Source organism: Atractosteus spatula, chromosome 1 (genome assembly GCF_055471065.1).
Source record: "Atractosteus spatula isolate fAtrSpa1 chromosome 1, fAtrSpa1.hap1, whole genome shotgun sequence".
Classification (NCBI taxonomy): Eukaryota; Metazoa; Chordata; class Actinopteri; order Semionotiformes; family Lepisosteidae; genus Atractosteus; species Atractosteus spatula.
Window position 1 is genome coordinate 51,099,464 of NC_142706.1, and position 24,226 is coordinate 51,123,689.

General features: G+C 36.4%; 1 protein-coding gene across 1 annotated transcript; it reads left to right on the forward strand.

Annotated features, from left to right (window-relative positions):
- Nucleotides 1-11,371: 11,371 nt before the first annotated feature.
- Nucleotides 11,372-22,630, forward strand: LOC148841239 (protein phosphatase methylesterase 1-like). The gene is made up of 13 exons (XM_088920866.1): nucleotides 11,372-11,400; nucleotides 12,870-12,954; nucleotides 13,520-13,612; nucleotides 14,273-14,330; nucleotides 14,984-15,035; nucleotides 16,034-16,188; nucleotides 16,552-16,642; nucleotides 16,722-16,787; nucleotides 18,180-18,327; nucleotides 20,026-20,143; nucleotides 20,511-20,555; nucleotides 22,260-22,324; nucleotides 22,559-22,630. Exons 1-13 carry the CDS (start codon nucleotides 11,372-11,374, stop codon nucleotides 22,628-22,630), a joined length of 1,077 nt encoding a protein of 358 aa, XP_088776992.1.
- The last annotated feature ends 1,596 nt before the right edge of the window (nucleotides 22,631-24,226 follow it).

Sequence of the window (24,226 nt, forward strand, 5' to 3'; positions counted from 1 at the left end):
GCTCAAAAACAAGAAATCCAGGCATTTGGAATGGCAAAGACAAACACCAGACCTAAAGCCCAAAGAGATGCTGTGGTGGTGCCTAAAGAGAGCTGTGCATACTAGAAAGGCCTGAAACATCACAGAGTAGAAGACTCTGAGAGTAAGGAAGAGTGGGCCAGAATTCCTCTCAAGTGATGTGAGAGACTGCTCAAGTCTTTCGGGAAACATTAAATTCAATTGCTGCTTAAGCAAAAGATATTTAATGCTGGCTGGTTTTTTAAAATTAATAACAAAATAGAATTTGTGAGTGTTATTTGTCAGATGGGGTTAGTTTTGTCTTATATTAGGACTTGGTGAGGACTAGATCAAAGTCAAATGTGTACCTGTAAATATGTTAAACCAAAAATTCCTAAGGGGATGTACTTTTTCAGAGTACTGTATTTCCTCAGAACTGCTTTGAAGAGTTATTTGTATGAGTAGCTTAGTTAAAACTTAAATTATTCTAATTAATATTCATATTTGTTCTTGCTAGAGCAAAAGCTCATTAATATTTTTTGTTACCTGTTGCAGGGTGTGTAACCATATGTGGTCAAAAGCCTAATACTGTATGTAGGCATTCTAATGGCAGTTTTTAATTCCATTTAGAATTTCAGTCATCTTCTTTGTAACCACTTATCCAATTCAGGGTTGCAGGGGAGCCAGAGCCAATCCCAGCAAGCAACAGGTGCAAGGCGAGATACACCCTGGACGGGATGCCAGTCCATCACAGGGCACAGACAGACACACTCGCACCAGGCCAAGTTTTGCTGGATCCCAATTAACATACCAGTACTGTATGTCTCTGGGATGTGGGAGAAAACTGAAGCACCCACATCCATGCAAACATGGAGAACACACAAACTCCACACAGACAGCACCCCAGGAATGGAACCCTTGCCTCTGCAAGGCAGCAATCGCAATCACTACACCACCGTGAATACTTCATTTAAATCAAGTAAATGAATTAAAAGGATTTAATTTATAAAAATAATGAATTCCTTGTTTGTTCTTTTTCAAATTCAAAAAGACTAAATAAATTGTGGAATTTGTTTTCTAAAAATTGTAGGAATTTAAAAGAACACATTTTTTAAAATTCAGATATAACAAACCTGACTTTGAGCCTGGCTCAAATAGCAAATGTGAATTTTGTCTACACAAGCTCAATTTACTCCATATATCATATTTCATAATCAGTAACTCCTTTCATGTCAATCACTTGTTTCCTACCTCTTTTTATAGCATCACCCTCTACTGAGATTGGCTCTTACTTCTATGCCATGACTCTTAAAAAGTTATCCAATAGCTTGCTTCAGATAATGGTTCGATTTCTGTTGAATGAAGGTCGTTTTTATGACACAGCAGTTCAAGAGAAACTGATAAGACAGAATTATTTTGCAACCCTTTCATAAGCAGCTGCTCTCAGCTGGATTTTGCCAGTATTTGAATGTTGGGAAAATTATTGCATCCAATATACAGTATTTGTCATATCTGTGGCAATAATAATCATTGTTTGGTCTTTTATAGCTCTGTTCTCTTTCTGCTTTGTTGCCAGGTGTTTTTTGCAAGCCTATTTAAATCAAAGCAAAGACCAGTCAATAAAGACGGCTTTTCAACCTCCCACTGTATGGTGATATCCAGAAGGGGTCAGTTACATTTCAAATTTTCATTTTCTCCTTACAGCCTAAAAAAATGTGTGAACAGGTGTTCACAAGTAGGAATTAATAATATGTGTGAAAGAATCCTTTCTGGTAGTTAATTTTGCACATTTGAAACACCACTTCAACACAGACCTAAAATGATCGAGGATTTATTCTTACTTTACAACAACTAAAACAAAAACACAACAAAAGAAAAGACTACCTCTGACTGCACTGAGATATTTTTTATTGCCAGACAACTAAGCTGTTTAGCAACTACAAAATGTGTCTCTTCTCTGAGACCTAAACAACTAATCCAACTAATCCGAACTCTGTGGGCACAGTGGTAGGTTGCTTCCTTATCTGTTCACTTTCCCCTCTGCAATCCCATAAACAGAGATCAACAGCCCCTTAGAAACCTTAGCTTCCTGGATTTAAACATCACCCGGCCAATTGTCTTTCACCATTTGGTCAGGTGACTGAGGACAGCAGGCCACCCCCCTTCTGGGAAATGCTGTGTGGACAAAAGTCTCCACCTTGTCTGAACCTACCGCTCTCTCTCGCATATGTAACAGGTGAAATGCCAATCCCTCTCAGTTCCAAATGAGTTCGGGATGTTGAAGGATGAAGTTTCAAAATCTCTGAGAGGTTCATAGGATAAAAGGGGACAAAGGATTTGTTGAGGAATAGAGTGGAGGATTAACGGAACAGTGCTGATTTGTGTCATATTCCAAGGTGTCATGTTTAAGAATTCTATAAGGCTATAACTCTTTACCATTTACAGAAACTGATTTGTTCCAACAACACGTGTGTGAAGTACTGAAGAAAAATATGAATTGCTCAGCATGAGAAAGGTGTCATTCTACTGGTTTTTAAATTAGAGATATACAGGGAGTTCAGCCTCTTCTGAGTTAGATGTTACAGTTTACAATCACAGAAGGGCTAACAGCATCTGGAACTATCAGTTATACACATTTTTTTTAATTTCATAACTCAGTCAGTCTCACGGACCACTTCACATCTTATCAAGATCTATTTATTGCATTATTAAGTTCAAGTGAATTACACAGGTCTGCATAATTTTACTGTGAAACTCTTTTTCTATTGTTTCAGTTTATCAAGAACATTTTTATGTGAACTTGCATTTGTCTGTCAATTAACATGCTCTGCCTGAACAATTAATAGAAAACAGGGCATTGCATAACACCAGCTGTAGCATAAAAGTAGAGAATAAAGTCCATCCCATCCACCTTGAGCCAGAATAGTGGTGAATAATCACCCAGTCATCAAATTATGTAATAACACTTGTTTTTGTTTTTTCATAGAGCAGTGTCAGCTAACTCCGTCCATACATATGTCAAAAGTAGAAAATAGCTCATTAGTGAATGGTTGTGTAAATGGTTGTGAAGCAACATATAGAAAAATAAGATTGAACTACTGAGACCAACTGTCCTGAAATATAAATATCAACACCTACTGTACAAGCCTTTGAGTAAAGAAGTGCCTCCTATTCTTTGTAAATACAATTCTACATAGTTTCCACTTGTGCCCTATGGTTTGTCTTTCACTATACATTTGGAAGAAGTCCACTGTGTTGACTTTGTTAGTGTCTTTGAGGATTTTGAATTCTCATATCAGGTCTTCTCTGGTCAATTCCATAAAGGTTTAGCTTTGTTAGTCTTTGTAAGTCCCAGTACAGTATGTGATTGCTCTAACATCTTATGATTTGAATTCCACAATTTTTACTATATAGACTTACATTTTGCTTTGCTTTTTATTGCTTTCCTCACATTATCTGGAAGATGTAATGTATCAACATAAATACCAAAATCATTTTCATAAATTGCCTCCTCCAGCTCAGTGTTCCCCATTTTATATGAGTAGTTTATATTTTTACTACCTGCATGCAAAACCCTGCACATGTCATTATTAAACTTCATCTGCCAGGTGTTTGCCCGGTTTTGAATTTTATCTAAATCTTTTTCAATTTCATTTGCTGCTTCTACAGTGTTAGCTAATCCACCTAATCCTAAAGCATCTGCAAATGTGACTAGTTAGCACAACAACTGAAGAAGGCTCCACGGCCGAAACGTTGTGTTATCTTTCTTCTTTTTTTCAGCATGGAATAAACCTACTACTTGTTTAGTTGCTAACTATAACAGAATCTAGATCACTGATATAAATTAGGAAGAGTGATGGTCCTAGTACAGATCCCTGTGGTACTTGCACTAATTACATCACCCCAATTTCAGTATACCCTGTACTCTCTGTTTCCTTTATACTGTATTAACTAATTCTCATTCCAGATGCACGTATTTCCCTAAATGCCAAGCTCCTGTAACTAGAGAAGTAATTTTTGGGGGCACGATTATTCAAAGCCTTCTGATATAACATCTAAACATCTACAGTATGTAACACCTAGTCTTCTGAACACCTAAAATACACTATATCATATGCTCTGTATGTCCATTACTATTGCTGCTTGTTTTTACAAAATGTAAAAGCTTGTAAAGACCCACTCAGCAAATAAATGCTTGTAATGCAGCATTTTTTGGACTAGGCCATTGAACTGTTTTTATTTAGCTTTTCTTCAAAATCGTCATTCAAATGAATGCACTGAACGTTTCTTTACTGTCAGAGTGGAGTAATGATGCAGTTATCTGTTTGTACAGGACAAGCTGCCAAGAGGTCTTTAAACCTTCAGAAGGCTGGAGCACTGATTGGCCACCCTGTCTCACACCCTTGCTTCTCCCCCCAACGTAGTTGCTGGAAGGAAGATAAGGAGAAAAAAAACTGACTAAACACTTCCAACGATCATGACAAAGTCTATTTTTTCACGTAACAAGCTAACCTTGCTGTGTACTGGGGAACTTTGTTTTCAAGAGTTCATATCGATTCACCTAGTTTACATCCAATCTGCTCAGCTGAATTAGCTTCTCAGCCACATATTTATTGAAATATAATTTAGGAATTGGGGTCTTATACCAGAAGAGTATAAGGAGTACAAGAAAAGGGATATACTGCATAACACTCTCTTAATATGTGACTTATTTCGTAGGGAAGACATACAAGCTTAAGTGAGCTGTGCCGGGTGAGTGCCAAGCAGTTTGAGAGCTGGCTGTGCAGTAATCAGGGAATGCTAATTCACAGTTGTTTAACCCAATAAAGCTTGATAACATTACCCAGGAAAACCTGTGTGTGAAAAAGCACAATTATATTCTAAAATTCTGAACAGATGTTTGAGGAAACATATATACTTAAATTAATACATTGGTTTGTACCACATGCTACACATTTATTACTGTAGGACATCATTCTGAATTTATCCCGCATGTTTAATTTCAGAGATCAAGACCTCAACATCTTTCAAGACCTTCAGTATTGGTGTGTTTCTGAAGGCTTACAAGGATTACCAGCCTAATAAAATTCTAGTGAGCATACTGGCACACTATCAGTGGGGAAGAGAACAGAGTGATGAAGCCAATTCATAGATGGGGATTATTAGGAGGCCATGATTGGTAAAAGCCCATGGGAAATTTGGCCAGGACACTGGCTTAACACCCCTACTCTTTTTGAGAAATACCCTGGGATTTTTAATGACCATAAAGAGTCAGAACCTCAGTTTTACATCCCATCCAAAGAATGGTGCTTTTTTTTACACTCCCTGCCACTATACTGGGGCATTAGGTCGCACACAGTCTTCAGGGTGAGCGCCCCCTACTGGCCCCACTAACACTCTTCCAGCAGCAACCTTAGTTTTTCCAAGGAGTCTTCCATTCAGGTGCTGACCAGGACCACACCTGCTTAGCTTCAGTGGGATGTCAGTTGTGAGCTGCAGGGTGATATGGCTTATGGCAATGCATTGGAGCTGCCCACTCCATGATATATCGAGGAGTCTGGGATTGTTAGGCAACAGAGAGTCCTGGGAACAATCCCTCCCTAGGGGTCCATGAGAATGACCAAGTTTTCTTCATCTCCTCAAAAATATGCTAGCTGGGCTAGTCAGCATTTCTAAAGAAGGTTTGTCCAATACTGGTCCTGAAGGGCTGGTTTGTCTGCAGAGTTTCTAACTCTCTTTAAAGCAGAAGCTGTCAAATTGGTCCAGTTAAGCCAATATCTACCTCCTTAAGCTTGTGAAAGACTGAACTTGAATGACACACTGGCCCACCTTGTTCCATACTCCTACAATGCAATCTATAAACTGTTCCCAGTTGTCAGTTTCAAATGCATTTCCCTGTGGTTTTCTATTCCCATCCTCTGGTTTGTGATCCTCTGTTTGGATTGAGAAAGTTCACTAGGTAGACATTCTCAATGTGAACATTTTTAGTACATGAATCGGCTGCCTTTATAGTCTTCTCGGGTTCACAACTATTTTTTTAAACTTGTGTTTGTAGTCAGTTGCTCCTCTCTGAACGTTTTCCAGAGCAGCAATTTTTTTTGTAATATAGTGAGCAAAACTGGTCTTTGAAATGTTATCTTACTGGTGCACAGTACTGTAAGTTTCTTTGGACTGTGGGAGAAAACCAGAGTACCCAGAGGAAACAGACATCCACACAAACACAGGAGAACATACCGTACAAACTCCATGCAGATAGCACCCCAGATCCAGAAGTGAATGCAGGGCCCCAGTGCTGTAAGGCAGCACTGCTTACCACTCACCACCCTAAATTTGTATCCCTTCATTTCAATTATACATATTTAATTATATATTGTAACATTCTATTTGCCTTTTATATAGCTTTCCTAAACTAATAGAATAAACATCTGTCATTTTAATAAATACTTTCTTCAAACTCTCATCCCACCATACAGTATATTTATATTCTCATCTTATATTTAAATGTCTGACCGCAAAGCCCTACAGCGGGTGGTGAAAACGGTCCAGTCCATCACTGTGGTTGCTCTCCCATCAATCCAGGACATTTATGACAGACAGTGCTTGAGGAAAGCTCTAAGCATCATCATAGACCCCACACACCCCAGCTACAGACTGTTTGACCCTCTACCATCTGGAAAATGGTGCCGGAGCATTCGGGCCCGGACTACCAGACTCAGAGACAGTTTTTACCCCTGCACTATCAAACTATTAAACTCTCTCTAACCTACGATCTGAACCCTCACAGTGTTTTATGTCTTTATCAAAACTCAAACAAACATTGAAATGTACCTCTACCTCACGTGTCAAGATGTTCACTCCCCATAATTTTCTATCCTTTATTTCATTCTGATGATGTATGATTTTGTTCAACTGATGTTGTCTTGCACATTACCTGTTACCTGTTTGTTTTTTTGCACATTGTCTGTTGTCTCTGTCTTTCTTTTCTTATAAAATTGTATTGTTGTTGTTTTTTTGTACTGTTTACCATCTGAGAGCTAGTTCAATAGCATTTTGTTATACTATATACAGTACACGTGTATGAGTAAACTTGAACTTTAACTTGAAATGTACAATATGTTTTCATTACATGTATGTAATACTCCACATGTAATAACAAACACTTACTAACATAGTAATTAAATAGTAAAGCACAGTGGTCCTAAGGGTGAATAATATAAAGAAAAATAATAATTTAGGGTAAAAGTATTAAATGCCCATTCTATTTATTAGTACAAAATGAACTAGTCAAACCACTGTGGTGAAATATTTTCTACAAATACAAACAATATTTTCTGATAATGTTGCAAATATTTTCTAATCTTAAACTCAGTAGGTATTTCTGTGGGTAATACACGGTCCGTATTGATTAATTCTTTTTTAACCCGTACTGAGGATTGCAGTCTGTTTATGTTCACTGTTTACCCAGACAAAATTTACACGCTGTCTCCCTCTAATGGAAAGGAAGCGAAACTGCTTTCAGGCTGATGAAGCGTAAAACTGCCAGATTGCGCATGTTGGCTCTATCGTTTGAGTAGGTCCTGTGCTCCAACTCAACCTAAATTTCTTCTTGTTGACTCTGTCCCAAGAGCCATACGAAAAACAGAGAACATTCTACTAGACAACTAATGTGCTAGACAACTCTCAGGGATTTCTAATAATAACAACTAGATTTTTGGGTCAAAATGTTTGATAGATTCATAACTAATATGCAGGTTTTCTTTAAGTATATAACAGCAAAGATCTTTGTGAAAAAAATGTCTGTTTCAATAAAATATGTCCTAGAGGCTGGGGATTTGCATGTAACTACAGGAACATCCATCACCTTGAGGTATAGAGTTTTTTCTCTCAGAAGACGTACTGTAACCCCAGTCTAACAATGGTCAAGCTCTAGCTAAGACCTTAATAACATACTGTAACAATAACATGAAGTGTTGTAAATTATATAGATTTAGATTTAAGAGATAGTACTAGCTTTTCAGGTGAGATCTGAGGACATCATAGAAAATTGGACTTGTAAGCAGGATGTGAATATCTATTTCCGAAGTACTAGAAAAGAGCAACCCTCAGGTTACCCATATAAAGTCTATTATTAACAGCACTATGCACTAATATAACCTACTGTATTAGACCCAACTTTGTTAATAATTGTTTTATGCAAATATTGTTTTATGGAATATTTCAGTTTATTATTCTGCAGAAAAGTTAAAAAGCTAGTGTTCATTTCAAAATGCCTGAAAGTTTTGTTAACATTTCAGTCTACTTTAAGAAAACATCTCTCTCATAATTGATTTACAGCTATTGAAGCAGAATTGGTGCAGTTTTGGATTGAAGACTGCACTAAGCCTTTAAGAAATCTAAATCAGTAACTTCTGTTGTCATTTGAACACTTGCATGCATATCACTTTAACATTAAAGGGAGATAGGATCGTATCCATTGTTTACAGAAATGGCGGTTTCACTTAGATCATAGTTGCTAGGAGACTGGTGATGTCTGTCACAACCACCTGAGCTGGCAAAGAGACCATAAATCTAAAAGCCTGAACTTCTAGAAAACAAACTCAACACACCTGGAATTTTCCTTTACCAGTACAGATTTTCCTCCTATATCTTTCCAGGACAAAAATAATGTACTGACTCATTTTCAGATATTTCAGATATGAAACATTTACATGTAGTGATAGAGATTAGTTTGACCTTTTGGAGTTTAAAACATTTAAACTCAAATTAGCTGTAGTATAAAAATGAGAGAATCTATTTCTTTTAAAAATAAAATACACTAACCATTTATATAAACAGCATACCTGTATATACACTTTACAAAAATAAATTGTGAAGCAACATTATGAGCTACAGTATATACAGTAGTACATTTAACAGTGTGGTGAAAAAGTGGTTTCATGGTTTAACATATTTGACCTTCACCTAGTTCTCACCAAGTCATAATAGTAGATAACACAAACCTCATTTGACAAACAACACCAAAAACCTCTACTTCATCGTCTACTTGTCATTATTTATTTTAAAGAAATAAGCCAGCATTCATTATCTTTGTGTGAAAAAGTGAGTAACCATCTCAATTAAGGGCGTATGTAGTAAATGTGTAAATGATTAATTGATCATCAAAACAATTCCACCTCTATATAAAACCAGAAACTTTGTCATGATGGTCAGATTTGTGATAACACATCACTTCCAGTTCAAAAGAAATCTGTGACACTTCACAAGGTTTACTCCCAGTCTTCCAACAATTTCTTTCAATCATTACAAGTCCTTTGCAAGTTCTTCATTCACACTCTCACTCCTTTTAAACCATCTTTAATATAGAGACTGCAAGCTTGTCTGCTGGTGTTAAAGTACAGGAGCCAAAAGACAATACTTACAGTACAACCTAGACTCTTTACAATGATTTCTGAGCTCCTTCACTCCTGCAGAAGTCTAGATATGGACTTCCTTCCCTTGTCCTCCTGGCCGCTAATATATACCAGTACAGTACCAGGTGTTTAATCCATAGATGTGGCCCGTTACCCACAAAGGCAATCATTTATGCCATTTAATCAATTAAGCCATGTGTGTTTAATTTTCATTCCAATAGGTGACATATAAAAAGTCACTACTTTGCTCTTACCATCACAAATGTGAATTTTGATGAATGAAGCACCATCACATGAGGCAAAAAAGGAGTTGTTTGACCGCAATGCAAAATATCATGTTAGTAGAAAATCAAAAACTGCCTTTAATCTGAAGAACCTCACATGAGAAATTAAGCACACTGGTGAAGGGGTGATGATTCGAGCCTGCTTTGCTGCCTCAGGACAGCAGTGTCTGGATGCATTGCTGTCATTGAGTCTCCATCTGTCTGACAGCTAAAGTTGAACCAAAAGTGAATCATGCAACTGGAAAGTGATCCTAAACACACAAGCAAGTGTACAACAGAATGGCTCAAAAACAAGAAATCCAGGCATTTGGAATGGCAAAGACAAACACCAGACCTAAAGCCCAAAGAGATGCTGTGGTGGTGCCTAAAGAGAGCTGTGCATACTAGAAAGGCCTGAAACATCACAGAGTAGAAGACTCTGAGAGTAAGGAAGAGTGGGCCAGAATTCCTCTCAAGTGATGTGAGAGACTGCTCAAGTCTTTCGGGAAACATTAAATTCAATTGCTGCTTAAGCAAAAGATATTTAATGCTGGCTGGTTTTTTAAAATTAATAACAAAATAGAATTTGTGAGTGTTATTTGTCAGATGGGGTTAGTTTTGTCTTATATTAGGACTTGGTGAGGACTAGATCAAAGTCAAATGTGTACCTGTAAATATGTTAAACCAAAAATTCCTAAGGGGATGTACTTTTTCAGAGTACTGTATTTCCTCAGAACTGCTTTGAAGATCTTTGTAAATACCTTTTAGACAGCACTTTTTAGTATGACAGCATATAATGACACCAGGCAATTAACAGAAAATAAAATATAAATGAGCAGGTTGCATATTTCAAATTATCATTGGCTGAAGAATGTAACGATGCAACTGCTACATTCACTTAGTGTCCATTTGTACAGATATTACTTGTTTCGAGAATATGAACATGATAAAAGTTCATGTATATTTAAGTAAGGAATTCGTTTATATGATTTTATTTTCAGTATGGATAACACCTTTTTCATGCTGATGCCCAGCAGTAAGCAGGTAAATAGTTCCAAGGATTGCTGACCTAGAGGCAAAATGCAATTACTTCTTCCAAAATCATTACATCTACATGTCTATCAAATTTGTTCATTATTCTAGTAAAACAATGCATCTGTGTTGCAGGCACTAATGATGAGTTCTACAGTATGTATCAATGTCCACTAACTTATTTACTGTCTTCAAATCAATAACAGTGTGTTTAGATCACAAGTACACAAGACACAATCCAAACTGTATGCATTGAGCTTCTTCAGAAACATGAGGAAAGATAAAAATACTAATAAACAAAAAGCAACAAATGCCAACAGTGTATTTTAATCTTCTAATTCCAGTGAGTTTGTAAGAGGCTGTATCTTCTTTGGTGCCTTTCTACTGTGAACTCCCTTCACTATTTCACCCTGATACTGAACACTGTATGGGTTCAAACAGTAACTTTGAGAGAACAATGTAAAAATCTGTAATGGCCATCCTAGCATACCTATTGTGTTGCCTGTCGGCTCCATATGTCAACTTTCTGTTCACATGAACACTTGTCAGGTACTTAGGTTTTGAAGATTTGCTGGCATAGTCAGTTTTATATGGCATTTTCGGTCCTCCTCAAGGCTTTCAGTTTTGGCTCACATCTCCAATCTAATTTCAGTCTTCTACCTTTACAAAATGTGGGAAGAGGATTTTGACACAGAACAGTAAGTATTTTATTGATTTAAAGTTCATTTAAGCAGGCACATTGCAGATTTACCTTTCAATATCTTTGCATGTTAAATGTTTTCTGATGAATATCTTACAGGCACTTCTGCAATGTTTAAGGTTTAAAACACATTACTTTATGGTTTTCAAATTGGAATTCAGGAAATGCTCCACTTATTTGAAATTTGAGAATGAGAATGACAAGCTTGTCTGAGAATGCCTGTTCTTGTAGCTCTTGTAGGTAACTTTCCACTCTGCTCTGCCTTAAGAGAAGAAACGTTTCTGCAAATAGACAAATAGACAACTACTGCAAATTAAAGATACAATGTACATAATACATGTCAAAGAATTTTCAAAACTGGGTTTGTTTAAGAATATGTCTGCCTTTTTTCTAAAGATATCGTTAGCAGTGCAGAAATAGAGAACTTTGAAGTACCTTGAAGACAAAGATCTGTGATATGATTTACTTCATTTCAATGTACAGATATACTGTAGATAGGCTGGAGTAATTTAAAAAACATTTCCAATATTTACTGGTATAAAAGTCCTTCTATTCATCATCACCATTTTCAAACAGCATTATTTAGTTTCCTTGGAAAGGATTTGTAAAGGTTTATTTGGTTTAAAGAAAATATTACCATCATAATATAATTTATCATATTATAGCTTAGTCATCCAGCTCAGCATCTGTTTCAATTTATATACTGTATAGGCATGCATTCATCAAAATGGTGGTAGTAAACAATCCAGATTTAATTGGATTTCTTCCTGACCCTCCAAAGTATAGGCAACAACATTTTTCTAAAAAAAAAGGAAAACTTTTTGGAACTGAGAAGGTAAAAATTACTGAGGTCATTATAAAATGGCTTAAGGGGTTTGAATATTATTAGATAGCAGAATTTGCTATAGAGGTGTGGGAATTCTAACATCAATTTAATATTCCCTGCTAAGTTTGATCCTCATAAATGTACCATAAAGAAAATGCTTTATTATAATCCTATAATTCAATAATAATGTCTATTTCTTTACATACTATGATACATTTCACCTCACATTTTAAGATTAGGGACAGCAATACAATAGCCCTTTAAATGAAAAAAAATGAAAAACTCCTATCAAGAATAATTTAATTACTCCTACTTACTGTAATGATTTGGAACAGTTCTGGTGTTCCTTCACCAGGTGAAGGAAAACCTGTTGGTAGCATAACAAAAAAAAAATGGAGACACTGCGGTCGTATTTTAAATGAGCTTTCTGGCCTGTTTGGGGAATAAACACATGTACACAACATAGACATAATGAAATTCAACAAATATTGTCCACTAATTAAAAATGATATATTGATTACAGTGCTTGCTAAAATACAACTGAAGCCTTTTAAATTAAGTTTCTTTCATCTGAAACACTCTCAGGACATTACTCAGTGCAAGATGTGGATTTCTTTTCCTAACAGCCACGGTGTGGGAAGAAAGCGAGACTATTCACCAGTGTCCTGGAGTGAATATTTTGAAATGATGGATGATGTTGTTGTGGGATCAGGAGAGAACAAAGATATATCCTTTTCAAAGTACAATGGCACGCCTTATCTTGTGGGACTTGCAAAACACCAGATATATTAAAAGACATGTTTGGGCAGGTTTTTAACTCAAACGGTTTATGTAACATTTTAAAATATTTGAATAGTGCCAAACACAGTAGCAAAATCTGTGATGGCAAGTTGCCAGTTTTATTTTTTTAAATACATCCTAATTATTCTTTCACTTTTTCACTATATTCATGTCCAATGTCTTGTTTTTTTTTCTTCCGTAGAAAGCAAAGAAAAACGATTATTGCAAACACGTTTTAAGTCTATATTTTGGCATTCCCCGGTAATCCACTGATAATCCACTTTTAAACTGATTTTTGTGTTATGAATAAATCTGTCTGTCCAGTGCCAATCATTGCACTCTGCCAACGTGCATTAAATACGGAGACAGCACAACAGCACTGCAACCATTACATCTCAATGCATTTAGTGATTTGATTTAAAAGAAATATGTTTTACATATTTAGTCCCTGCGCGTATTAAATCTTTAAAAGAAAAATACATTTCCATTGCCATTCCTTAGCATTTGGAACATCTTTCGAGTCTACAAGAGTGGGTTGGATGGCCCAGTTCTGGTTCTGTTGCACGGCGGGGGACACTCTGCCCTCTCGTGGGCCGTTTTCACTGTATGGGCTTTCCGTTGTTCCGTTGTCTTGTGGTCGCTTGTTGTTGTACTGACAGTATAGCAGAACTGTGTGCAAAACATCACTGTGAGCAAGGTTTTCTAGTGGGAGAACTGAAATCCGCTGGCAGTGACAGACAAACCGTTTTAAAAAGAACGCATGTATTAGGATGAAAAACTGTGTAAAAACAAAAACAATAAGTTGAACTAATACAAAAATGAAATATTCAGATTTTAACCATTTAGCATGCAAATACATTTTCCTTTTAAGGTCTGCAATAGCTATTGCTAAGTAATCAAAAGTGCAATGTATGATGTGATGCAAAACAATAAAATGTTATAGACGATTGTTACCTTTTTATTACGATACACTAAATTGCTGCTGTTAATGTCTAATATACAATACAATGCAAACACCGAATCCTACTGAAACAATATTTTTTCTGTTTTATTTAAATCGATTTTGTTGGCTTCATTTGACAAAAAAATCTACTTTTATTATATTGTATCAAATTCTGATAGCAGCATCAATCTTAACTGTTTCAAGTGCAGCTCTTTATTCGTTAAAACGTTTTTCTTCAAAAGTGCAGGCCAAGCTTGAATAGGTGTTTCTTGTATAGTACTGTAGGTGCACGTGAAAATTTTAACACGGCCTCTCTCTTAGGCAGCCATGACTAGCAGAGTTACCTGCAGAGTATTGGCCATGGATCTGCGGGGTCACGGTAAGAATACTGTCGTACTTTCTATCGATTAACAATAGTCTGAAATACAAAATGAATATGAATTTTTAAAAAATATTAAGTTTGAAAGGTAAAGCATAAATGTCGACACTAGAGTTTAAGTACAATTGAAAACAGGGGTCATCGCCAAAAAAATCAGTCTTTGTTCTCTTTCGCTTTACAATTTAAAGCTGGTTTTAAACTAGGGAAAATATCTGCCATTTATTAGGGTTTAAAAAGGTGTTAAGGTATTAATGGAATAATTACAATCTGTTTTCAACATAGATTCTCAATCTTCCCCTTTCAATGCAAAAAAAGATTGAAAGACTTAAAATGTCATTAACAGACAAAATTAAATTATTAATCAGCTGTTTAAATGGCTTGCTGGATCTTCCTGATCAAAGTGTCTAATACTGGACAAATTCCTCACAGTTTTCTCAGAGGAAAAACAGGCTTGTTATTCATCATTCACTTTTGCAACAATATGGAATCAGTTACTGGACATAGCTACTGTAAGCAGTATATGACGATGAAAGACAGAGAATAATCAATTCACACACTGTTTAAAAACAAACAATATAAATCAAAAGTAGTAGATTACTTTCTGAAAATAAAGCTGTTGTCTTACGCACACTATTCCTTCAATGACTGCATAGGTGATACACAAGTACGAAACTCTGACGACCTGTCAACACAAACTATGTCCAGGTAGGAATCGTATTGTTTTGTTTATTCATTTTTAAACATTTCTTTCTGCCACCTGATTGAAACCAATCTCTCAGTCAAATTTTCTTGTGAATAAGGAAACAAAACTAATTTGAGAAGTTAAGAAAGGTTACACACAAGGGGAAGCTATCTAGGCCATTGGGTTACTAGCAGACAACTGATCTGAGTATTTAATCAATTTCTTGAAGAAAACCAGGCTTTAGGCTTCAATAGTCCTAATAGTATGTCTCTGTAGCTTGCTCCTGACTCCTTTCACCCTTTGTGTAAAGATGTGCCACCAGTTCTTGGTCCTAAATACAATAAATTGTATATGGCCAATAAAGTGATTTTATCTCATCTTAAATGGAATTGAATATGTTCCCATTTACTGTAAATGCAGCAGCACTCACAGCCTTACATCAGCAAGTTTGCAAGTGATATTGTACCCTAGAAATGTACTGCGTGTCATCTGGTGACACTTGTGTCCACCAGGAGTGGGATCCATAAACTGTTTATCCATATCCATGTCCCCCAGTGCATGGTTTTCACAATACAGTCAACAGAATAGGCCAATTCACTTTATAAGAACTCTGCATTATTCATTTACAATTCCTATAACATTTCTTCCAAATCAGATTTTCATCCCAACACAATGCAGCAAAGGATTGTTGTTTCACATTAGAGAGATCAGCCTACCACTTCTGTTCGTTTTTAAATGGCTTATAATCAAAATCCTAAAGTTGTTCATTGTGTATTCTGATTTAATTGTACTGTATATCAAAGAAGGGAAAACAGAGAACATAGTTCTTGACTCAGTGGATTTAGTGTATTCTAAAGGAAAAAAAAGGTGCACAATCAGCCACCATTCACTGAGAAAGGGGAGCCACCTTCATGTGTCTGTTTGGAACATGGAAGATTAAGAGGTGTTGTGATTTCAGAGAGGGCTTTCTCATTCCTCAGTTGTCGACATGGTGAAGTGCACATGGTTTCTTCCTCTCCAGGGATGTGGCTAATGTAGTGCGAGCAATTTACGGAGAGATTCCACCCCCGTTGATTTTGGTGGGACACAACATGGGAGGAGCCATCGCAATTCACACAGCTACCAGCAACCTGATTCCTTCAGTGGTCGGCCTGGTGGTCATTGATGTGGTAGAAGGTGAAGGGCTGGATTTGCTGGGTTGAGGACACGTGAATTAAAGGCAGAATGTAGCTTAATAAGGGAAGGCAGGCACCCTGATGTTAAAGAGTAATCTAGGGATCTACTGTTCAATGACTGATCATACAGGATGCAATATTTACACTGTTTCACAATGTGTGTTGAAGAAGAGAGGGGACTAGCCAAGAAAGCTGTTTAATAAGGACATAATACACTGTAGTTAATTCAACCAGTTACTTGTCATATGAGGTATGTTACCACATGCTCTAATATAGCTTATAAGATCGGTTACTTTCTAACTTTGGCTTTTAGGTAAGTCACTCTAAAAAAAAAGTATACAATCTCACACTCTTCTGCTTCTAGGTAGTGCTATGGATGTGCTCCACAGCATGCAGAACTTTCTCAGAGGGAGGCCAAAAACATTTAAATCCATTGACCATGCCATTGAGTGGAGGTTTGTTCTTCAGCCCCTTTGCTGTTTTTCTTTTCATTGTTTCTTGTTCAGTTTTCAATAAAGATTATTTTCTTTTCAGTATTAAAAGTGGACAGATCAGAAACCTGGAGTCAGCAAAAGTATCTATGGTTGGTCAAGTAAGAAGGTATTATTATTATTATTATTATTCAATCGATTACTGTACATTAAGTTCGTTAGGTAGTTCTGGTACTTTAGAACTCTGAAAACCACAGTTTGATCAGAATGATTTGTTACATTCTGCCTGTGAAACTGATAGATTAGTCAATTTAACTTTAAGACTTTTTTACACTGAACATTTTACAGTGTTTCGAACATGTTCCGAACTCAAAATGAGTCTACCCTATCGTATGATATTGGCCTTGACCTTTGTGGTCTATGTTGGGCCCTACCATTAGAAACCACTGGAACAGTAGAATTGCACAGTATCAATTGTAATAGAGATCAGAGGAAGTTTCAGAAGCTTCTAGCACAGAATCAGGAAAAAAGGCAGAATAAATGAAAACTCTTAGAACATAAATGGAGCAATACATACACTGAAACCTGCTTTATATTCATTACAGGAAAAGAAATGTACTGTAGAGACATACTGTATTTACCATTTTGGAAGATCAAGGGAAAAAGTCGGACATAAAAATATTTTGACAGTATTGACAATGATTGTTTGAATAATGTTGCAATCTGTACAAAGCTGTGGGATACAATTTGAAGCAATTGTATAGATTGTATCTACAGTATTACAATCAGTACAATAGTAATATTACTCCTCTTGGGAAAAAAACATTTTTCACTCACCAAGCAGTCATAATTTAACTGATCTTAAGATATAATCTTTCTGTAGTTTGGCAATTCTATTGACAGAATAAAGATACTCTATATAAGAACTGCATCTTATTCTGCCTGACAACATACTCATAAGTTCAATGTGAAATACCCAGAACCCAGTGAAGTTAAGCGGAAAATGAACTATTTCTTTATTACATTCACATTCAGTGTCACAGTATTGTGTGTCCTTTATACTTATTTCTTTCCTAATAAACTACATGCTAAATGGATATAAACTACAAAATATTAAATTATTTTTCTTGTTTGTGTTGTGTCTGATTATATATACCCCTCTTTTGCCCCCACTAATGCGCTAATGCATAAAAGCACTTTAATGGTCACAATTACTGCAAGTTAGGCTTCTAACCACTGAACGATAGTCTTAGTTAAGGACTATTCACATTACAACTCGAATGGAAATATTAATACATGCATTAATTAACACTTCCAATGCTATGTACAGTACTTTGCATTCATAAAAGCATACATTATTACTTTTTTTTTGATCATAAAAACTAAATCCTGCATGTGCAACTCACATTTCGGTGTGGTGTACTGTAATATATTTGAGATTTGTTGAAGTATTGAGTAATTCAAGAAGGAAAGTTTTGCTGCAGTCTGTTGTAATTCTGGTGAATAGGGTTAATGTAATTATTAGAACTACAGTGAACACAGTGCTGTTTATGATATTCAGGTGTGAAAATGTGGACATGGTGCCATCAGAACAGCCCAATCCTGTCAATGATGTGGTTGCAGAGGGACATGAGGAATTTTATGATCTCAATTATGTCACTGATAAAGCTGAAAATGCAAGATCAGAGGTGAGCTTCTCTGAGCTGGAGGTAAGTGACCGATCTTTCCATAAACGTTGTAATACTAACCTATTGTTTTCTATCAAAAGAATGTTTGCTTATATTTAGATAGAAGTGTATCAAAACAAATTAAACTAAAACAAAAGAATGGAAAATAATCTATTTCAGATTTATCAGCTATAATAGTTTTGCTGCTAAAAAAGAAAAGCTTATATAAAGCTTTAATTGTGGAAACAAAGAAAAAAGAGTTAATATAATAGAAACAGTACATTACAGAATAATATCCTTTTTTGTGTAAAAATAAACTTTTACCTCATATAATATTATGTTATAGGCTATAATGTCATTGGTTATCAGGCAGTGCCACAAGCCCTTACGGCTTACATAAAGCTTAAGACATGAACAACTGTAAACATTTTGAATTTTAAATTTGTAGTGAACTTTATGGCTCAAAGGAAGGATATTTGAAATAACAAGAGCACAAAAATCAAATTAAAGATTAGATAATCAAGTCAACAGAGTCTAGCCCAACTTCATGTTTCAAGACTAGGGGTGGGAAGTACTGTTGAAAATAGAAGTTGTTGAAGAATAAAATACAAACATTTTAAAAAGTAAAGATTTTCAAACTAAAATTCTCTGCGTGTAGAGCAGTGTATCTGCTCAGAAACCTCAGTTAAAGGGAGGAAACAAAATAAATATGATGAAGCAAACATTTCTAAGCACCACTGAGACCATTTGTGCTAATGTGCATCCTACTGTTCATGAAGAAATATTAGGTCCTGTAGCAGTAATTCTTAATGTCTCTACTGGATCATCACTTAACACTGTGACGTCACTTTTAGATAGTTTGGATTTTTTCTCTCAGCCTCTTCAATTATCAACAGTACTGGTTTCATGAATGCCTCTCACAGTCTTACACAACAGGTTTTACAGTATTTTACAGAGAAAATGATTTTGTCCTACAACAGAAATTACTGTATTAAATAAGCTTTGCCATATGATTCCTTTTTAAATCAAAGATGTTGCTATTTACAGAATATTCTTAGTTTTTAAAAAAATATATTTTTTATTTTAATCTGTATACCTCCCATCTGCAAAAGAATCATATTAGTCACATTTTTCTATTAAAAATAAAAAAAATCTTAGTTGTACTTCAAATTATTATAATTTTGAACACTAGATGGCACTTTTAATACCAATCAACAGAAAAAGTAATAGTCGTACACTTGCAGCAGTTTTTTCACAAAATGTATAAATAAATATTACTTTTATAGCAAGAATTTTTGTTGCAGGCCCATTCTAAAGTGAATTATTTTATTTATAATATGGTGGTGAGTTTTAAAAACTGCTGCAGCCTTTGTGTTCTGTCTTCCAAGAAAAGTATTTTACATGCTGGAAAAACATGTCCAGGTAATCTAATCCAGGGCAAGGTAACTGAAATCGTCTGTAACTGAAATACAGTACCTGCAATCTTGCTGTGCATAAAAGGTTGAAATATTCGAGTATAGCTCTAGGTTCATGCATCCCTTTCTTTCTGTTTTTAATGACACATATTTTCCCTCCTCATTCAATTTGACATGCAAGGCTTGATTTCTGCTCTAAAATTAAGTCCAGTGTGGAGCTGGGGTGGGCGAAGAACCTGGAGCTATACCACAATTTGTGAAAGCGAGAAATGGCGGACTAGAAGTGCCTGAGTGTATTTTAATACGGTCCCAGCCACAGAGACAGAGTGTGTACAGCTGGAGGATTGACCTCTCCAAGGCAGAGAAATATTGGGATGGATGGTTCCGGGGCATCTCCAATCTTTTTCTTAGCTGCAATGTGCCAAAGCTGTTACTGCTGGCAGGTGGGTTCTGTAAATCTTTTTTATGTGCTCATAGAAGTTCCTTAATGACAAAATAATTTTTTACAGCATCAGCCCTGCCACAGGCACACTGCACTTCAGGTGTCATTTTGGGACGTGGTTCGTTGATCTCTTTCACGCTCTACCAACAGATATTTAAAAAAATGGATAGACAGAAAACAGAGATACTGTACTGTACAGTACATTAATCTTCATCCACCTGCAGAAGCAGCACTAAAAGTAACATCTCATATGCTCTCAGCCAGTTCTACTAAAACAACGCCTCAGTGCTTCTGGTTTTAAAGTGGAGTTTAAAATGTGCCTGTCTTCATGTGCTTCATGCTTATTATTTCAAGTTTAATTTTTGCAGGTATAGACCGGCTGGATAGAGACCTTACTATAGGCCAAATGCAAGGTACAGTTCATTTATAGTTATTAAGTATCAAATTCTAATCTTCACCATTGTCCAAACCATGTGGGGAGTATGTGATATTTTTATGTTTATATGGTAAATAACCTGTTTAGAGAATGTTTACAGGTTGGTGTAACAGGGACCCAAAGTGTGGAAGAATGTAATGACTTACAGTACCTCCAGCCATTATACACCAGAAGATGAAAAAAGTAGAGGAGAGAATACTTTTTACCACGGCTTCTGAAGTGTTAAGAGTCCCCTAAGATGAAAGCGCTCCTGGAGTGACAGCAGTCTGGTGGTTGTGTCAGTCAATGCTCTGTCTATGGTAATGGCCAGAGCAGTGCAGCTCTTTTGCTGTTGAATAGTCTGAAACTGGCAGGAAGACATCCACATGGGAATGAGGTCTATACCTTCTTTAAACAATCCATGGGCTTTACCTCAGAAGCGTGCTAATGAGTGCTGTAATGGAGAAAAGCTCCTACAAGCCCGACAGAGGTTCTAATAAAATAGGTATACAGCTGATTTAAATTTAGGGGAAGCTATTAAGTTAACCATTCAAACAAATAAAACATATATCTGTGGTACTAGGTGTTGATAAGATCCAGTCGCAGCTAAAATGTTTTTTATACATTAAACATCCACTTTTTGTTTTACCTTGGTTACAATTCATACAGGAGGTTTACTGTCATGGCAGTTACATTATCGTAACAAAAGGGAATAAAGCCAGAAGCCTTTTACCTCATTTTCATGTAATTTGAAAACCCATGAAATGCTGAAAGCCTGCCTGACAACAAACCACAACCAAAGCACTAATCAAAATGGAACACTTTACCTACACAAATTAGCCTGTCGTACATTTGAAGTTTCCGTCCATCAATATTTACCTCATGAGTTAAGAAACAAAAGCGAGAAACTGACTTCTGCCACTTCCAAACAAGAGATCTGCACTTGGTGTCTCTATTGAAGGCAGAATGCTTAAAGGCACCCTAAGAGCTCTCTGTTGTTGGGCATGGGTTTTCAATGTATTATTAAGCTACAGTACGTGCAATGCTTCAGTGGTGTGGGTTGTTTTTTTCAGCAGTTTTTTTTCTACTGTTTACAAGGTTAATAGGATAGTTTCCTCAGCCTGCTGGAGCTTAGACCACTGCCCCCCAAGAGAATGATGATGAATTTCTCAAGGGCTGGAAGTCCTGTTTCACCTCTCCTTAAAACAGGGTGTATCAGTCTTCTCTTCATATTTTCTCAGTTTTCATGTCTGCATGTTGCTAGGTCTGTGAGTCTTAGGGTGGCTGCCTCTGTCTTACAGACAACACAGCGTCTTAGGCCTGGTGTTTAAGCATTTGGTCCTGGCCACAGTTACACCAATATCCTGGGTGTGCCTGCTGTTGGTGGCTATTCCTGTCTTTCATTTAACCTTTTGTTTTCAGATAATAGGTGATCTAAAAACCTAATACTGCAAATAAATCAACTCATAAGAATAAACATCAATTTACAGGAAGTCTACACAAAAGAAATTTTGTTCACAGAAGATTGTAAGTTAAAAGTCCAATATTTAATATTTTTTTATATGAATTTACTAGCAACTGAGCACATTTAGGTAGTTTTGCCAGCTAGTCTTTCACAATGAACCATTAAGAAATTGTTCTACAGGAACCATGTACCACCATCTGACTTGAAATCCCATGATGTCCAATGTCTGTGTTCCAGGGAAGTTCATGATGCAAGTTCTTCCCCCTTGTGGACATGCGGTACATGAGGACACCCCTGACAAAGTAAGAGATTTTTGATTTTCCAAGCAGAAACAAACCACCAGCTTGTTTTGGTTTCTAGTAGAGAATTCTGAAGATGGATTTCAGTGGTGACCTTGCAGTTTCAGAACCGAGCGGGCTCATTCTTAAAAAGTGCTGCATTTGTACAGGACAGGGTTAGGAATTTTGTGAATTTTAAAACAAGATAAAAACAACCCTATAAAATCAGAATGCAGATTTTTTTTTTCGTTCGCCTAGGTCGCAGAAGCCCTGGCGAGCTTCATGATTCGACAAAAGTTTGCAGAAGCCAGGAGTGGAAACAAGAGGTAAGCTCTCATTCTAATCAGAAGGAAAATTTCAGGTTGGTAGTGCAGATCATCTGAGTTGCAAAAAAATTATTCAGGGATGGATTTGTTGCCATTGAATGAGTTCGGTGTTAGCTATCCCTATCGGATTTGATAGATTCCTCCTTTGGAACAAATTCCTTGGTTTCCAAAATACAACAGTACACAAAAAAGGGAGCTCACACACCAAACGTTAAATAAAACAAAGTAATCAGGTTTTAAAACAAAGAAAGGACCTGGCCTTGCTGTGATCTTTTTTGCACTGCCTAGCCATATGTGAATTTGCACACATGAGAATACCTTCTGTCATTGAATATCACCAAATGCTGTGTAAGTCTTTCTTCACCCAGTTTCTTTTGATAAGCGATTGTAGCTGCAGTTAAACTCTCCCACCCGCAGGAGACATTTTCATACATGATACGAATCTGGGAATTGTCATTTAGGAGGAGCAGTCCGGGCCTCAGAAGCACAGATGCATACCGAAGCGCATTAATCACTTGTTTCCAAAAACAGTCTCTTCCCAGATAGCCAAGACAAAGCACAGGGGCTGTGTTGGTCACATTTCAGTTGTAATATTTTAGTTTGATTGGGAGCAATCTTCATCTAGAACCACTAGTATACTGTTACGTGCTGTAGTTATGCAAATGTAAAGTGATTGAACTGGTGTGCTGTGTTTTTAGGGAAGCAGGATTCTCCCTTACTCATCCCAAACAGAATTACTATTCAGCTAGTATAGTCCTCTATTCCATATGCCTTCTACTGTATGTGTGAGGCACTCTAAGACCCTCTGGGATGAATAGTGGTATACTGTATGAATGTAAGGAATTACTATCATGTTGGTGATATAGGGCAGAGCTGAGATGCTCAAAAATGAGAAAAACCAGGAAACAAGTATATATTCTTCATATCCTGAAACCTGGATAGGCTACTGACATCACAAATGTCACCTGGAGTACAAATGTTTCTTGTAGACTACGGTGGATAAGTAAAACTGCTACTGACCTCTGAACTGCTCCTTCTAAGTGACCAATACTTGATGAATACTTGGTGCAGATGCATCCAATAAGACAATATTAGAATTTTTATCTAAGCATATATATATATACACTGTATATCTGCAATGTTAGCTTATTAAAAACTGTATATCTGTTATTAAGGTGCAGCTTCTGGATTTGATTCTAGAATGGAGTAAGTTCTGTGCAGATTTTGCATTGATATTCATTGGGTGGTCTGATGTCCTAATTTCATTGGTGTCTCTAAATTGTCATTGTATGCATGTGTGTGCCCTGCAATGTACCTGCAATAGGTGATAAATGCAAGAGTGCAGATTGCTGTTGTTATTTCCTTGTACTGATAAAAATATGTATCTCACCATTGTCCATGGATCTCATGTGCTGTCCTGTTTTCTCAGCTCCTCCTATCCATATATGAGGTGAAACAGCCAGGTGAGAAACCTTTTCAGTTGAATACATACAGCTTTGCCTTAGTTGCCATATTTAATGAAAGCAATGTTTTACTGTACGTAATGCTTGCTTTGTAATGCAGAAGTTAGTAAGATGCGTAGAAAGCAGACTGAATGGAG

Excerpts from the sequence above, each read along its gene's own strand:
- LOC148841239 (XM_088920866.1), top strand. The coding sequence starts at position 11,372 with ATGTGGGAAGAGGATTTTGACACAGAACA. Across the intron at positions 16,189-16,551 it reads GGTCATTGATGTGGTAGAAG|GTAGTGCTATGGATGTGCTC; the intron begins GTGAAGGGCTGG and ends TTCTGCTTCTAG. Across the intron at positions 16,788-18,179 it reads ATGGTTGGTCAAGTAAGAAG|GTGTGAAAATGTGGACATGG; the intron begins GTATTATTATTA and ends TATGATATTCAG.